Source organism: Tupaia chinensis, unplaced genomic scaffold (assembly GCF_000334495.1).
Source record: "Tupaia chinensis unplaced genomic scaffold, TupChi_1.0 Scaffold000359_1, whole genome shotgun sequence".
Taxonomy (NCBI): domain Eukaryota; kingdom Metazoa; phylum Chordata; class Mammalia; order Scandentia; family Tupaiidae; genus Tupaia; species Tupaia belangeri.
In genome coordinates this window covers 801,247-818,011 of record NW_006159855.1, presented here as the reverse complement: position 1 = coordinate 818,011, position 16,765 = coordinate 801,247, and the positions used below count along the sequence as shown (strand labels likewise).

General features: G+C 51.2%; 2 protein-coding genes across 4 annotated transcripts in view; one reads left to right on the top strand and one right to left on the bottom strand.

The window, feature by feature from the left end:
- FANCI (FA complementation group I) overlaps positions 1-16,765 on the bottom strand; it is an 86,243-nt gene that overhangs the window by 65,247 nt on the left and 4,231 nt on the right. The window lies entirely within an intron of this gene.
- On the top strand, positions 36-15,532 carry RLBP1 (retinaldehyde binding protein 1). Of its 3 annotated transcripts, XM_006152782.3 has the most exons (11): positions 36-519; positions 4,172-4,387; positions 4,786-4,858; positions 6,540-6,603; positions 7,344-7,436; positions 7,712-7,840; positions 8,920-9,124; positions 11,101-11,279; positions 12,116-12,274; positions 14,150-14,260; positions 14,545-15,532. In XM_006152782.3, exons 5-11 carry the CDS (start codon positions 7,425-7,427, stop codon positions 14,701-14,703), a joined length of 954 nt encoding a protein of 317 aa, XP_006152844.1. In that variant the 5' UTR covers positions 36-519; positions 4,172-4,387; positions 4,786-4,858; positions 6,540-6,603; positions 7,344-7,424; the 3' UTR covers positions 14,704-15,532. The 3 variants fall into 3 exon arrangements, with proteins under 3 accessions (XP_006152844.1, XP_006152845.1, XP_027629349.1); XM_006152783.3 differs by lacking the exon at positions 4,786-4,858; XM_027773548.1 differs by lacking the exons at positions 36-519; positions 4,172-4,387 and having other exon boundaries at positions 4,729-4,858.

Here is a 16,765-nt window from a genome sequence, read left to right as displayed (position 1 = left end):
CACTTGCGTGGAGTCGCGGTCTGTCGCAACTCGCGTTGGCGACAGCAGACTGGACCAGGTGTGGCCTGGCCGAGCCCGGCGCGGGGTGCCGTCCCGTCAAGTTTAATTTAGTGGTGTTGTGGAAGTACCTAGTCCGGGCAGGAAGGGAATCAGGTGATGGCCCCTGCAGGTGTCCGTGCCGGAAGCCCCTTAAGGGCCAACACCTGTTTCATATTTAACATTGTACCAGGGGACGGTAACCCCTCCTATTAGACCCATTTGGCCAGGGGGTGCTTTTTTGTTTTTTTGGTGGTGACGGTGGGGTTCGTTCTCTTCTCGCATAGCCCCAGCGTTTAGCGCATAACCTGGCGAAAGAAGTGAACGCTCAGTAAATGGGGGTTAAATGAACAACCGACAGTAGAGCGAAGAATGATGGAGGGGTGGGATCAGAACCTATTTTATGTTGAGGGAGCAACTTGTGCAAAAGGCCTGAGAGCAACAAGTGAGCAAGAGAGCTTCTGGCCGGCTCAGAAGGTGCAGGTATTTGGGGAGGGAGAGGGAAAGCAAGGATTTGTAAATCCTTTTCAATGGAGGTAGTAGAGAACGGTTAAAAGGGAAACACATGGTCGTGGTCACCTCATAGAATGATACCTGTGGCAGGTGAGAGATGCAGAGATTGTCTCCCTAAAATGAGTTGGGTGGGGACAGGAGGTGGGACTCCTTAGGAGGCTACTAATCATCCCAGAGCTAGGAGGTAGTCCAAACTACGGCAGCAGGAACAGAACAGATTGAACCACATGTGAAAGAGATTAGGAGGCAGAGATTTAGGACACCCTAATATCCGGATTTGGGGAGATGTGGGAGGAGTTTGAAGAATACTGATGCTTGGGTGACTGGGGTGGGTTGATCCTGTGGGTTGACTGACACACAGAGCATAACAAAAGAAGCAGGTTTGAAGATGATGAGACCTTTCACCTTGGACTTACCAAATTTGAGGTGTCCCTGGGATGTTAAGTGAAGGAACAACGCTAGGATGAAAGGGGGGGGCATTCAGTGGGTGCCTGATTTGACTCCTACACTTCAAGGCAGGATGCTTCTAGTTGGTCAGTTCTGCAAGAAACAGTGACCGGAAGAGACCAATGCCTCTCGGTTGTCTGGACCTGCTCCTTGCTCATGGTCTTTCTTTGGCATTTTTTCCATTCCACCACATTTCTGTCCAAATATTGAGCTGTGATATGTGGTGACAACTCTGCAGCTGAGGTAGAAGAGGATCCCTGGCCAACTTCACTGAGGGGTGCTTTCTCCTACTTGTTTTTCCTCTTTCTCTGGTGCGCACATGTGCCCTCTGGCAATTAAAAAAAAAAAAAAAAACAGTACATGCCCCCTGGTGGGTGATTTCTCACTTTCTGTCTATCTGGTGAGTGCACGAGTGCACGTGCCCTATAGCAAAAACCTCTGGAGAGGGTTTTTTTGGGGGTGTTCATTTTCTGGAAAGGATTTTTGCTAGAGTCTGTGAGCTCACTGGAGAGACAGAAAGTGAGAAATCACCCCCCAGGAGGGATGGCCATGCCACAATCCCTTCTCCATTCTCCTCTCGGGATCTTTGGCACGCACGCACACACGCACCTGGGGTGAGTTTAAGCCACCAGGCCCAGGACTCCAACCGCAGTCGACTACATGAGAGTCCAGCAATATAGCCATTACACCAACTGCTGGTTCCCCCCCCCCAAAAAAAATTTAAGGGGTAGGGCTGGATTCATGATACAGTGGTGAGTGTGCTGCTCAATAGAGGCCAGATCCCACTTGGCAATCATGGTTCGAATCCCTGGCCCAGTCAGCCTGAAACAAGCAGGCATGCAATGAGTGTCCAAGATCTGATGTGCTGGAAGATTGAAAGATAGGAATGCAGCACGACAAGTCCCTATGGAGGGCCCTTCTCCCTCTGGAGGATACCTCCTTCCAGTTGTGAAATAAAAAATACCCCCTCTAAAACATTGTTTTTCTTTATTCATGATAGGATGCACACGCTCTCTTCCCCTCTCTCTCTCATGAGCAGTTTTAAAGGGGGGCAATTCTTTATTTCACAACTGGAAGGATGGGATGAGAGAATGCTGGGAAAGCACCTGCCGCAGTGCAGAATGGGGACACGGCAAACACAAGCCCCTCCCTGCCTCCAGCCAGGCGAAGAGAGCAGCCGGAAAGCGGATGGTCCCGTGCCAACATGGCCAGAACAGGTGCCTGGGCCAACAAGGGCAGCAGCTCCTTTCACACAGTGGCATGATTGTTCTAGCTAGAGGAGCTGCATGGGAACGTGACTCTGGGGATGAGGGAGAGCAGGGCAGAGGCAGGAGAGGGGGCTGTGAGCAGAAGACAGTGCTGCAGAAAGCTCTTCCCCAAAAGGCCTCCTGCCTGCTAGCGTCCCGAAAAACTCTGCGGCCCACCCCAATCGGGGCTGTGCCAGTAACTCGAGGAGAGCATTCTCGGTGCACAGAGACATTCTTTGTGATGGAGTCTATTACCCTGCATTGGTGGAGCCCCCCGTGGTTCCCTCCCGTGGCGCAGCCTGGGCTCTCATTCCCATTGTTTCTCATGAGCCTCACGCCACATAAAGCACCTGGGAAAAAGCCGTCATCCCACCTGTACTGGTTTGTGTGGGCTGTGAGAACAAAAGACCACCAGTTGGGTGGCTTGAACAATGGAAGTAATTTTCTCACAGTTCTGGAAGCTGAAAGTTGAGGGCAAAGTTTCTGCAGAGTTGGTTTCCTCTGAGGCCTCTCTCCTTGGTGTGACCAGCTTCTCTTTCCCGTGTCTTTGAGTGGTCTTACCCCCCGTGCCTGTCTGCGTCCAGGTTTCCAATTACAAGGGCTCTGATTATACTAGGGGCCCATCCTCAAGACCCTGTTTTAATTGAATCATCTCTTTAAAGACTGTAACTCCGATACAGTCACAGTTTGCGTTATTGGGGACTAGGCATAAATTTGGGGAGGGGAGCTGACATAGTTCAGCCCATCATACCCTCACAGGTGAATTAACGGAGGCCTCAGAGGGTCAGTACTCGTAGTAGGTGGATACAGGCCTGGAATTAGGGCGAACGATCATCCCCCGGTCCTCCATGTTCCCATTCACAGCCCAGCCACCACTGCTGTGCCCCAGAGAGGAAGAGGATGGTGAGCAGAGGCAGTCCTCGATCTGTTTCCCTGCCACTCCTCCCCACTGATGGGAAGTGAAAGGTCAAGCTAGGCCCTGGTTAGGCACACGTGGGAGTAGGAGGGGGGTCAGAAACTCTTTTTGTTTAGAGAGAGATTTTTGCTATAGGGTGCATGTGCTTGCTGGAGAGAGAGAGAGAGAGAGAGAGACAGAAAGTGAAGAATCACCCCCCCCCAAGGAGGATGGTCACATGTAATCCCTTGTCCATTCTCTCAGGATCTTGGGCATACATGCACATGCACCTGGTGAGAGTTTTAAGCCGCTAGATCCAGAATTCCGACAGGGGTTGGCTATATGGGAGTTCAGCGACATAACCATTACAGCATCTGCTGGTCCCGCTCTCCTTTTTTAATTTGCCAGACAGCACAGGAGTGGGACAGAGAGAGAGAGGGAGGGAGGGGGACAGTGAGAAAACACTCCCATGGAGAATGGTCATGCTGATATCCCTTCTCCTCCATTTCTCCCTCCTTTTGGGATTTTGGGCATACACGTGTATCTGGTATGTTTTTCAAGCATCCGGGACCCAGGCTAGAACCACACAGTTGGCCGTGTAGGATCCAGCCATGGATACCAGGTGGCTCTAGGGCAGGACCTTTCAAACTATCTTCGGAGGAGTCATCTGGGGACCCTGTGAAAAATAAATGTTTTTAAATAAAAAGTAAACACGGAGTCATGGGGGGTGGCTAACCCAATCCACTTGTCCCTTCCACCTTGCCATAGTATTGGGTCATCTTTGCATAGAAACACATAGAAAAAAAACCATCATGACTTTTCCAATAGAATGCCAAAGCAGAGGCAAGGAGGGGCTTCAGGGGGATTTCCTGCTTACAGAGGGGTGGATAATATGAACTCTTACCTCCTTGGTACCTATGGATCCCGTATTTGGAGCAACTGCCAACATTTACAAAGCACTTACTAAGCGTCAGGCAGCCAGGTGCTTTATTGTCATTTCATTCTCCCTAAACCCATGACTCCTGTCTTCTAGTTATCCCCACTTTCTAGGAAGGAACCAAGTCCCTGGATGGTAAAGTGACTTCTGGCAGCTCAAAGATGCTGGAGCTGGGACTTCAAAGTGGACGGGCTGGCTCCAGAGCAGGCCCCTACCGCTGCACCATCCTGTCTGGAAGGCAGTCGGCTGACCTGTCCTCTCCCCATTGGCTTTAACCAGCTGCATTAACCCGACTGGCCATTCGCTGCCAAGGTGAGAGCTACCATGATGCCTGACCCTGCTCGTTGTGAGAAAGGGTAAGAGTGAGGTCTGCAATCATATTTACAATCTCCCTTCACCTCTGTGCAGGGCTGAACCTGAGGGGTGCTATCTAAGACCCCCCCCCAGGATCTTGAGGAGAAAGAGGGCAGGGGAGAGGGGATGGGGCTGGCCGAGATCCCAGCCCCATGGCCCGGCTTCCACATGGCTGCACAGGAGCTCCAGGGCAGCAGCACACAAAGGAAGGCTTTGATGCCTGTCCCCTCTCCCCCGGGTGCTTCCCTTGCCCCGCTTTGGGCCTCCTGTGAGCCTGATTTAACGGGAAACCGGGGGCGGTGAGAAGTTCCTTGTGACACACTAATCCCAACCTGCTGACTGGACCACACCTCCAGCAGAGGCAACTTTCAGAGCTCCAGGACAATTCAGGTACCAGGTGGCCCAAAGGAGGAGCTGCTGACCTGGCAGGTAAGTCAACACCAGGGGCCTGCCAGGGGAGAGGAGTTGGTGGGGAGGAACTACACCCTAGGCTGTCCGTAAAACTGAACTCACGGGCTAGTCTCCAGGTTGACAGATTGAACCAGACCCAGCCGCTGACAGATCCAGCAAATAAAAATACAGGCTAGCCAGTTAGATATGAATTCACATGAATAACAAACACTTTTTTTTAGTGTAAGTAAGTCCCAAATACTGCATGGGACATACTTATACTAAAAATGTACTTGTCATTCATCTGAAATTCACACTGATATGGGCGTTCTATATTTATCTGGTCCTAGGTAGCAGGTAACAGCACTGGCATGGTTTGAAGAGTAGGCATTTTCTTTCATTATATACAGCTTGGAAATCAATTTTTTAAAAAAGTTAACGGCTTGGGCATGTTTGAAAAAAAATTTCCGTACTGGCTTGGCGTATTTCTAAGATCTAGGGTCTTGTCGTGATGGTCTGCTAAGCTGACTGGAGGTGCCAGTCACTACTAGCCCTCCGGCCTATGCTCCTCTGTCAGCCTCTCTATTAAAACTCAAGTGATGACTGAGCAGCAGCTCAGTCTGTTTGTCCCTGTGCCCCATATTTGGACACCTACCACCCTGACTGATGGCTTCAATTTGGTTCCTATGAGCAGATTACAGCCCTGGAACTCCTGTGCCCTTGTGAGGTCTATCCAGTAGAAAGGGCAGGAGATGGAAGATCCTCAGATATGCCCCCAGGATCTTCAAGTCTATGTGCAAATTAGGGGAAAGATCAGTAGCATGCTAAGAAAAAGGGAAGGCGAGGGCCAGCAGGTGTCATGGTGGTTAAGGCACTGGATCCCACATGGCTGAGTATACAGTTTGAGTCCAGGACCTGGTGGCTTGAGAAAGACACCAGGCACATGAGACGAGAAGGGATTGTGATGTGGTCATCCTCCCTGGGGCAGGGATCGGGGGGCATGCTTTCTTACTTTTCCTCTCTCTGTCTTTCTCAGTTGAGTACATGCGCTCTATAGTAAACTAAAAGAAAGAAAGAAAGAAAGAAAGAAAGAAAGAAAGAAAGAAAGAAAGAAAGAAAGAAAGAAAGAAAGAGAAAGAAAGAAAGGTAGAACTATGTTTTAGAGCAAGACACTGTCAGGCGCATTATAGAAATGACAGTCTTCATGATAGTTCTTTTCGGTAGGTACCGTTATGCTCAATTTGCAGATAAGGAAACTTGAGGACCAGAAAAATTAAATAGCTTGCCTGAGGTCACTCAGGCAGTAAATGACGAAGCCTGATTCAACTCTGGGTCTCTCTGATCAGCAAGGTTTCTACCATAATAGCTTTCCTAGAGAGTTTGCATAGAGAAATCTTGACTCTAAATGTCAAGATAGACATGATGTCAGGCAGACATAGGTCCAAGTCCTGGCTCTGCCACTTACTGACTGAGTAGGTGACCCAACTGATCACTGGGACCTGGTCAGAAGCAGGAGTGAGAGGGTGAAGGGTCTTTGAAAGCACTGGGGACATGTAGGCAGGAGAGGAGGAAACCTGGACGTGGAAGAGCTGCCTCCCAGAACACCCAGTGGGGAAGCACATCGTCACGTGGGCCATGGGTGAGGTTTGCTGGTGGCCAAGCACTGTGACTGAGTCGGCTCTTCAATCACATCTCATGACCCTTTCATCCTGTCTTACAGAGGACAACCGAGACTCGGGCCACATCACGCAGCCACAAGTGGGAGAGACTGAATCTGAACCCAGGTCTGACACTGGCGCTGCCCCGGGTTGCCTCTTGGTGCTGATAGGAAGTGGCCACTTGGGTTGAGTCCTGACTCCTGGGCTGTGCTGGGTTGTGTTACCTCGGATGAGACATTTATTCTCCTGGCCTTATTTCTTCCCCTGTCCAATGGGACGAAAAACGTCAGCCCTGGCTCTGAGACAATGGCTTTGAAAATACCTTGTGCATCACAGAGCCCAGAATGCATGCCCAACATCATGGTTATGTGACTGGGCAGCACCCCTCCTGAGAATGAATGCACTTGGGAAAGGGCCATGCCCTGTGCTAGGGAGTGTGTGAGGTTCCTCCCCTACTTTGGACTGCAGAAGGAGGGCTGTGGAAGGGGGGAGGAGGGCTCACCCTACCTGCAGTGACCACAGAACTGAGAGTGTAGCCCGATGCAACGTTCTTCCCGGCCGAGCCAACTCACCCAAATGGCTGTGATTTGTAGTATTTGTACATGTGTCCCTTCTCCAAGCAGTGTTTCCCAATGTATAGCCTCAAACCATCTCCTTCAGAGCTACCGCAGCAGTGAGTGCTTTAAGTTCCAGGTTCCTGGGTCCCATCCTAGACCCCCAGGGTCAGAATCCCAGTGGGTGGAGGAAGCAGGCACCTGCATTTCTAACAGACACCCCCTGTGATTCTGATGGCCTTGAGTGTTTGAGAGCCACATCTCTGAGTCGAGTTTCTCTAAAGTCACTGCATCCCTGACTTTTTCTCCTAGGAAAGGAGCCATCTAGAGAGACTAGTACAGAGGAAGCAGGATCCTTCTTTTCCCAGGAATTTCGTATCTTCCAGAGGCAATATGTCAGAAGGGGTGAGTACCCTGTTCTCCGGGGCTCCCCTCCATTCTCCTTTCTTCCTTCCCCGTCTCCCTCTCTCCCTACTTTTCCATCATCTGCTCTGCCCATGGTTATAGGCACACAACCCTGCAACCTCTTTATGGGCTCTGATTCCCCCAAGCAAGGAGGCTTAACAATGGCCTTGGGCAAAAGCACTAGCGTTGGGTCTGAGCGGGCCATCTGCCTGGCTCACTCTGGCTGCTGGGGCAGGGAGACTGTCCCTGCTCCTTCCTGACGCCTCTCTGCCCAGGTGGGCACATTCCGCATGGTCACTGAAGAAGAACAGGAGCTCCGAGCCCAACTGGAACAGCTCACAACCAAGGACCATGGGCCTGTCTTTGGCCCATGCAGCCAGCTGCCACGCCATACCTTGCAGAAGGTGAGGTAACTGGGGATGGAGGGAGTGGCAGCTTTGGGAGGCAGTACAGGGAGGGACGTGACAGCACCCCCTCTCCTGTAGAAAGGGTCTCTCCCCAGCTCTCCAGCTCATCCTGGACTGACAGACTGGCCTTTTCTAGGGCCATCCTGGATGTCAGGGCCTTGACAGGAACCCCTGGGCTAGGGATTATCCTGGGCTCAGCTATGAGGAGCACTGATTTGGAAGGAGCTCTGAAGAACAAGGATCTAACTGCTGTTCTGACTGATCAGGCAAGAGTTTGTTCTATTGGGTCGATGGAGAAGCCATGATGCATTGTTTGCATAGAAAAACATAGAAACACATGTCATGACTTTTCTGACGACCCAGTAGAATCAGACCTACTTCCAACTTGCTGTGTGACCTCCAGGAAATTGCTTTCCTCCTCTGGGTTTGCCTGCTGTCACTGAATGATGGTTGTTGGACTAGCTTAAAGAGGTTCAGACTGCTTTATGGAGGTCAGCAGCCCTGTCTTGGAGAGAGGAGAAGCAGCTGAACTGAGTCTGTGCTCCTGGCTCCCATCTCTGCTTCTCTAAGCATCTCAAGAGGAAGATGTTTGCTCCCTCAGCCTTAACCTCTAACCCCTTCCTACCGCCTGAAGTCCAAGCAGAGAGCTACCCAAGGCTCCCTGAGTTCTCCTGCCCAGTGAAGGGGAGGAATATGAGAATCTGGGGTAGGAGTCACCACTTGCCAGAAATATTTGGGTTTTGTTTTATTTTCAACTTACCCAAGGACACATATGCTCCCCAGAGAGAGACAGAGGGAAAGCAAGAAAGCCTCCCCCATGGGCCAAGGTCACCGGGTCCAGGACTTGAACCGCAGTCGACTACATGGGAATTCAGCGACATAACCATTACGCTAAGTGCTGGTCCCAGCCCATTGGGTTTATCCTACAAATGAACGAAGGGGAGCAGTTGGACCTGATCTCCTCCAAACGGCCACCCCAGGTGGTGCCAGCGCAGCTACAGGCCCCATCGCCTCTGCGTCCTGCTCCTCACACACATTTACCTGCAACTTCGTGTCCACACCCCACCTTGCCCCAGGCCAAGGATGAGCTGAACGAGAGAGAGGAGACCCGGGATGAGGCGGTGCGAGAGCTGCGGGAGCTGGTGCAGGCTCAGGCAGACTCCGGGGAGGAGCTGGCCGTGGCCGTGGCCGAGAGGGTACGCCAGAGGGACAGCGCCTTCCTCCTGCGCTTCATCCGTGCCAGGAAGTTCAATGTGGGCCGCGCCTATGAGCTGCTCAGAGGTGAGGCTGGACCTGGAGGGAGAGCCCAGGACAGACAGGAGGCGGTCACAAGGGTGGTGTTCAACCTCACACAGGCACTAAGGAGATTCCCTTCCCTTCGGTGCACAAGCCACTCCCAGCGAGCCTTTGTATGCTAATCTGTAAAACCAGAGTGCTGAGCTAAACAGCCTCCAAGACCCTTTCAGCTCTGAAGGTGGATGAATGAATGAATGAATGAATGATTGAATGAATCTGTCAAGATCAGGTTCCTGGAGGGTTGTTTCCACTCTCCTCTCTCCCACTCTTGATACGCAGCGAGTAGCACGGGAATGCTTAATCTGGGTAACGAGGGAGGGATTTACCTGCCAGCCTCCCTGTCATCCAAGGCTTTGGCCCTGGGATGCGGCCGAGAGATGGGCCTGTGTCCCCCTCATCCCAGTTGCCTAAACCTCGTGGGCCTGGCAAGTGAAGATGGGGCCAGCTCTGGGAATGAGCACACGGCCAGAACTACCCCTTGCTGGAGGAAGAGGTGTCCTAAGAAAAAGGTCAAGTGTTTGGTGCTGTGGGGGCAAGAGCGTCTGAGCAGGCCCTCGGTGGCCTGGTGGTTTGCCTTCTTCCTCCTTTCCCAAATGTTAGTTCAGTGCCGAGCTGCGCCAACCAAGGTTTTAGGCCAAGGGACGCAGCAGAGAACAACACAGACAAGAATCCCCTGCCCTTGTGGGATGTATGTTCTAATAGTCGAAGTAAAAAACTGGATGAAGAAAACCAAACGGCAGAGGGGTAGGAGAAAAACGCAGGCGGTGGATATCAAGGGCGGAGGGGTTGAAGTTTTTCTTTTAGAGGTGTGCTCTCACTGGAGTGAGAGACAGAGACAGTGAGAGGGAAAGTGAGAAATCAACCCCCGGTGGGGATGGCCACACCGCAATCCCTTCTCCATTCTCCTCTCGGGATCTTGGGCATGCACGCACATGTGCCCAGCATGAGTTTCAAGCCACTGGGTCCAGGACTCAGACCACAGCTAGCAATGTAACTGCTATGCCATCTGCTGGTCCCAAGGGGTTGAAGTTTTAGGAGGGCCCCAGAGCAAAGGGAACTTTTGAAGAAAACCCAGAAGGAAATGAGGTATCTGGGAGAACAGCAGTCTGGGTGGAAGGAATTTCGGTGGATGTGCCCAGAGTGTTCTGGACCAGTGAGGAGGTTGGCGTGGCAGTCCCTTAGCAATTGTCCCCCAAGCACCTCCTTCAGGAGCTCAAGTCTGGAGGCCACAGAGCTGCTGCTGGAAACAGGAAGGGCCTCTGTGTCCTGCCTTGGGGTTTGGATTTTCTCTGAGGCTTCCCCACCCCAGCTGTGCCCATACCTCCACTCAGCTAACCCTGAGCACAGATGAAAAACCGTACTTTATTCCTACAGAAGACAAAATAAGTAATAATCATTCCATATGTAGAGCCATTGGTATACTGCATCTTATGTTTGCACAGTTTATAACCGTGTTCACGCCATGAATCTCGTTCAACTGCCATAATGTGGAGAGAAAGGACAAGACTATTATCCTATTTTTTGGAGTGGAAACATGGGGCTCATCTAGGTTGACATTCCTGTGCTGTTACACACAGGAGCTACGTGGCAGAGCCAGGCAGGTGTCTGGGTCTTTTTTTTTTCTTTTTTCTTTTAGGTTTTTGCCATAGAACATGTGTGCTCGTTGGAGACAGACAGAGAGAGGGAAAGTGAGAAATCATACCCCGGGGGATGGCCATGCTGCAATCCCTTCCTTTCCATTCTCCTCTCAGGACCTGGAGCATGATTCCATGTGTCCCTGGCAAGATTTTCAGGTCACTGGGCCCAGGACTCAAACCACAGTTGGCCATATGGGAATCCAGTGCTTGAATCACGCTGCCACCTGCCAGCCCCAGGGCCCAGGTTTTTCACTTCCTCCAGGAGGTGGTGTGGGGCAGGGACAGAATGGTCCTGTGGGAGCTTCCCCCATTCTCCTCCTCTAGGTTACGTGAACTTCCGGCTGCAGTACCCTGAGCTCTTTGACAGCCTGACCCCGGAGGCCGTCCGCTGCACCATCGAGGCTGGTTACCCCGGTGTCCTCTCTAGTCGGGACAAGTACGGCCGAGTGGTCATGCTCTTCAACATTGAGAACTGGCAATGTCAAGAAATCACTTTTGATGAGGTCAGTGGGGGCTCACCTGGTCCCTCCAACCCCAAGGGTTGGCTTCCCTTCCCCAACCTTGGCCTCTACTGGACCTTCATTCCTGATCACAAGGGAACAAGGGAGGGAGGGGGAAAGGCTGTCAATAACCCCTTACAAGGCAGGGGTTGAATTCCTAGGATGTGAAAGAGCAGCTGGAAAACCCAGCTGCTTTGCAGGCAGGACCTGCTGGCCAGTACCACACGGCCACCTCTGGGTATCCTCCCAAGTCAAGCTAACAGCTAGGGACCACCGTTGGAGTCAGCCCCTCCAAATGCTGAAAACTGAGAGCAACAGAGAGAACAGGGATCAGTAGACCATGGACCGGAAGGGCTTCTGGAAAGCAGGTTCCAACCTCTTTGGCAGCTGGAGTTCTTTACACTTAAATGCAGTTTTGCTTGTCTGCATCCTTCTACCAATGATCTTACCTATTTTTTTCTACACACACACGTGCATAATTTTTCGTATTAAAATGTGATCATACTCTACAGTAATACACCATGAACATGGCTTATTAATCTTCTATATCATTTTTAACTGCTCCAGGGTATCCCGTGACAAAACTACCATGATTTCACCAGTTCCTCATTGTTAGACATTAGGTTATTTCCAGTGTTCCCACTATTCTCACAGTACTGGGATAAACACTCTGGTATCTAACCTCCCTTGCCACACATTTACAGAGGTGAAATGGGCCAGGTCAGAGCCTGTAGCAAACCACCTCCAGTACAGACCATGCTCCAGTGAGTTCTCCCCTTAGGACAATGGACCTTTTGTCTTTGTGGATTGGATCTTACAGTTGTTTCCTTCTGCCCAAGATCTTGCAGGCATACTGCTTCATCCTGGAGAAGCTACTGGAGAATGAGGAAACGCAGATTAACGGCTTCTGCATCATTGAGAACTTCAAGGGTTTTACCATGCAGCAGGCCGCTGGGCTTCGTCCGACTGATCTCAGGAAGATGGTGGACATGCTCCAGGTGAGGCCCTAGCACCCGCTCCGTGGGAACCTCTCGCAGGCTTGGGAGTTGAGAAGGCGACCAGCTGGCACTTTATAAAGAGCAGTGACAACCATAATTCCAACCACAAACACTTGAATGGTGATCAACTGTTGGCCAAGTATTGACCTTCATTATCTGATCGGCTCCTCAAGGGCATTCTTTCTCTGCTTCCCTGCTTCATTTTGCGATCCTGGAAACTGAGGCTCAGAGGATTAAGTGACTTTTCAAGGTCACAAAAAGAAGCAGAGGCCAAGTTGAACCTACGTCTTCTGATCTGGGATCCCATGCTCTCTGTCCACATATATCTTGCTACTTCTCTGTGTGAATTTGCCCTGAGGAAAGGATACCATCAACCACCCAAAAGCTCACCCCTTCACATACTGACCTGTTAGGAGTTCTTTTTTATTTTAGAAAGGTTTTGCCATGGGGCACATGTGCTCACCAGAGAGACAGAGAGGGACAGAGAGACAGAAGGCAAGAAATCACCCCCCTCCAGGGGGGGATAATCACGCCACAATCCCTTCTCCTTCATTCTCCTCTGGGGATTTTGGGCAAGCATGCACATGTGCCTGGCGTGAGTTTTAAGCTGCTAGGTCCGGGACTTGAACCACGGTTGACTACGTGGGAGTCCAGTGACATAGCCATTACACCATCTGCTGGTCCCAGGAGTCCTTTCTTAGAGCTACCTTAGATCTGCTCTCTGTGTATCTGGAAAAGGAGGGGTGGGAGGTATAGGTTGTGGGAGGTGCTGAGGACAATGAGTCACGGCTGTGGTGTTCCTGTGGTCTATAAAGGTTGCAGTCCACTCAGCAGTCAAATGAGTTTGAAAAAAAATTCAGTCATGGACAAGCCCCATTGCTTAGTGGTTAAGCGACCCAGATCCCACATGGCTCACTATGTTTCAAACCCTGACCCCAGCAGCTTGAAAAACATGCTGGCATATGTGCATTTGTGGCCCCAAATCCTACCTAGATAAAGAAACTGAGGAGAAGGGATTGTGATGTGACCACACCCCATTAGGGGGTGCTTTCTCCCTCTCCCACTGTCTGTCTCTCTCTCATTCTCTGGCGAGCGTACGTGCCCTCTGGCAATTACAAAAATGAAAAAAAAAAATAAAAGAGAAAAATTCAGTCACCAAAACTCAAGCAAGGCTGCCACTTCATTTCTCTTTTTTAATAAATTCATTGCAGGTGGGGCCAGTAGGTGGCATGGTGGTTAAGCACTAAATTCCCACATGGCCAACTGCTGTTTGAGTCCTGGATGTGGTGGCTTGCTTTCTCACTTTCCCTTTTTCTGTCTCTTTTCTGGTCAAATTTTCAAAATAATAATAACAAAATAAAACAAAATAAATAATTCTTTAAAAGAAAAATTTACTGCAGGGTGAGTGCACTCACTGGAAAGATACAGACAGAGAGAGGGAAAATGAGAAATCACCCACCCGGGGGAATGGCCATGGTGCAATTCCTTCTCCATTTTTCTCTCAGGATTTTGGGCATGCATGCACACGTGTCTGGTGTGTTTCTCAAGCCACCAGGTCTGGGACTCAAACGGCTCAGTAGGCCAGATGGGACCCAGTGCCTTAACACCATGCTAGCGACTGGCCCAATCATTTCATTTCTTTACCTAATTTAGGGGTGTTCTGTGAACCGCAGGAAAAGGTCTGGGCTGTGTGACTTCTGTGGCCTCCTCCCTGCAGTTTGGAGCCACTATGAAGCCAGGGCTCCCTAGTTAAGCTGGGACAGAGGCTCCAGTGGGCTGTGTGTGGTGCTGGCCTCGGCTGTCCTATGCTCTGGGGAGAGGGAGGAGCCTGAGGCCACTGGGCCGAGGAACAGGGTTCTGGCTCTCTTGCTGCAGGACTCCTTCCCAGCCCGATTCAAAGCCATCCACTTCATCCACCAGCCGTGGTACTTCACTACCACCTATAATGTGGTCAAGCCCTTCTTGAAGAGCAAGCTGCTCCAGAGGGTGAGTGCAGGCCTGCCCAGGGGTGTGCCCAGTGAGCAGATGTGGGGCTGCAGCAGGAAGGAGGGAGAGGGTGGGGTGTGGTGAGGACTCCACCCAAGCCCTCAGGCCGCACTGTGGTCCTGGGCTGAGCAGATCCCACTGACAGCACGACACGGAGAACTGAGGAGAAGCATGTCACGGGCCCAGGTGGCTGGCTGTGGCTTTGTCCTCCTGTCCCTCTCCCCCTTCCTTCCTCCTCCTGAGGGCACTCCTGCTCACGCTCTGTCTGCCTTGCTTCCCTGCAGGTCTTTGTCCATGGAGATGACCTCTCTGGCTTCTACCAGGAGATTGACGAGAACATCCTGCCCTCTGACTTTGGGGGCACACTGCCCAAGTACGACGGCAAGGTGGTTGCTGAGCAGCTCTTTGGTCCCCGGGCCCAGGCTGAGAACACAGCCTTGTGAGATGTCACCTGCCATCTGAACTGTAGTTAGCACCCCTGGCTTCTCCTCAGCTGTCCTGGATCCAAGGCTGGAGAAGGCCGCCTGAAGCTCCCTAAGCTCGGGTGACCTCAGGTGTTACCTTGCTCTCAAAGTTGGGGGGAAGGGGACAATAGAGCGGGGCAGGGGCAGGGGCACAGGGAGTTCCTTTAAATAAGAATTGAAGGCAGCGATTTTCTCACCTGTCTCTGAAGCTTAAGGACAGTGATTTTTGTGTGAGGTTCAATCTCAAAGACTCTAGTTAGGCCTTCTCGATAATTTCCTTTATAACCTATGTAGGGTCTGTAAAAACAAGCGAGGCAGCTGGGTTAAAAGCACCCCCCTCAAAAAAAAATAATAAAAAGAAGATAAAAGAGGGAGGATATAAGTTCAAATGATTCGGCAAACGCAGTCAACTCGGTGGCTTGTCAGCGGGCGAGGGGTTCCGCACAGACTCTCAGGGTGGGAGCAGCCGGAAGCAGCTCCATTCTGGGGTGTCCTGTTCCTCTCGGTCAGATGCATTTGATGTGTGTCATGACAGTCGGGACCTTGGATCTCTTTCCGAGGTTCAGTCACGTGCCCTTCCATCTGTCCGGGGGGCTCTCACCACAGAAGCACTCTCCTTCAGACCCCTTGCCTCAGTGGATGGATTTACTCAGCTCTGGAGGGGACATCTGCTCTGAGCGGTCACCCTCACTTTCTTCCGGAAGAGCTCTCCTTTGTCCTCGGTCTCAGGCACTTCACAGGGATAAACTCACACTTTCTGAGTCTGCGTATTTTGATAAATACAGATGCTTTCCTTCTATGGAGTTGGTTTTCCTTCCATGGAGCTGGCTTTCCTCCAGGGCTTGGTGGTTTGGAGTGTGTGCTCAGATTCATGGGTGTAATCCCTGTCAGAAGCTCTGTTTGCGACCTGACCCGGGTACTCACTCCCTTTGGTGGACGTGCTGGCCGCCTCTGGGCACTGAGATGCTTCACTGACTTCCCACCTGGAAGCAGACGCTGCGTCCTGCTGTCTGGCTAGTGGGGGGGAGGTGAGGGTTGACCCAGCCTGCCTGTTCCTACTGAGGTATTCCATCGAGTCAACCCAAACTTGTCTGCTTTTGCCTGTGGGGTTCTTTGCTATTTTCCAAAAAGTTGAGACTCCCCTTTTGCAAATTAAATCTTACATGGAATCTTGGTATTTAAACTGAAAGAAGAGTAAAGCTGCTCTGATTGAAGGGAGCTTAGCAACTTCACTCTCCTCACCCTGAAAACATCTGGAGTTCAAGTACAAGAGCCTGGGCAGGGGCTGGCAGGTGGGATGGTGGTTAAGGGCGCTGGACTCCCACATGGCTGACTGCAGTTCGAGTGCTGGACCTGGTGGCTTGCTTTCTCACCCTTTCTCTTTCTCTCTCTGGTCAAATTAAAAATTAATAATAATAACAAATGGAATTAAATAAATAGATAATTATTAAAAATACAAGAGAGTTATATCCCAAATCTGAAGGAAACTGGTTGATCCCTGTTGGTGGGCTCCCAGCTTACTCCCAGTGCCTAATTATGAGGACCACTTGGAGCCTGGGCCCATCCTGTGGCAGCTCTAAATCTACCTGTCTATTTAATTTGCTATAGGGTGCACGTACTTGCCAGAGAGGGTTGAGGAGATAGTGAGAAATCGTCCCCATGTTCAACCCTCCAGATCCAGGACTTGAATTACACAGTCAGCCATGTGGAATCCAGCTGCTTTAACCTCCATGACACTGGCTGGCCCAAGCAACTCTAACTTTATAAATAATGTAAGGATGTGCAAAAAACTTCAGGCAGATGCTGACCCGAAGGCTTTTGGGCAGCTTGGACAAACACAAAAAAGATGTTGAGGTTCCCCCTCATAAGTCAGCAGAATCTTAGCCTAAGGGCCCGCCTGACAGAAAACTCAGTGGCCTTGTAAAGAAGCCATAGGGTCTGGACCCACTGAGCCACCTCTGTGGGCTTGCACTGCCCTCTGCTGGCCTTGCCCTGGCACTGCCCCTCCAGGGACAAGCTGTGTGTAGGGACAAGAGCTGTG

Bases quoted from the DNA above. Each gene is read 5' to 3' on its own strand.
- RLBP1 (XM_006152783.3), top strand. The intron at 9,125-11,100 runs GTGAGGCTGGAC...CTCCTCCTCTAG, and splicing joins CGCCTATGAGCTGCTCAGAG to GTTACGTGAACTTCCGGCTG. The intron at 14,261-14,544 runs GTGAGTGCAGGC...GCTTCCCTGCAG, and splicing joins AGAGCAAGCTGCTCCAGAGG to GTCTTTGTCCATGGAGATGA.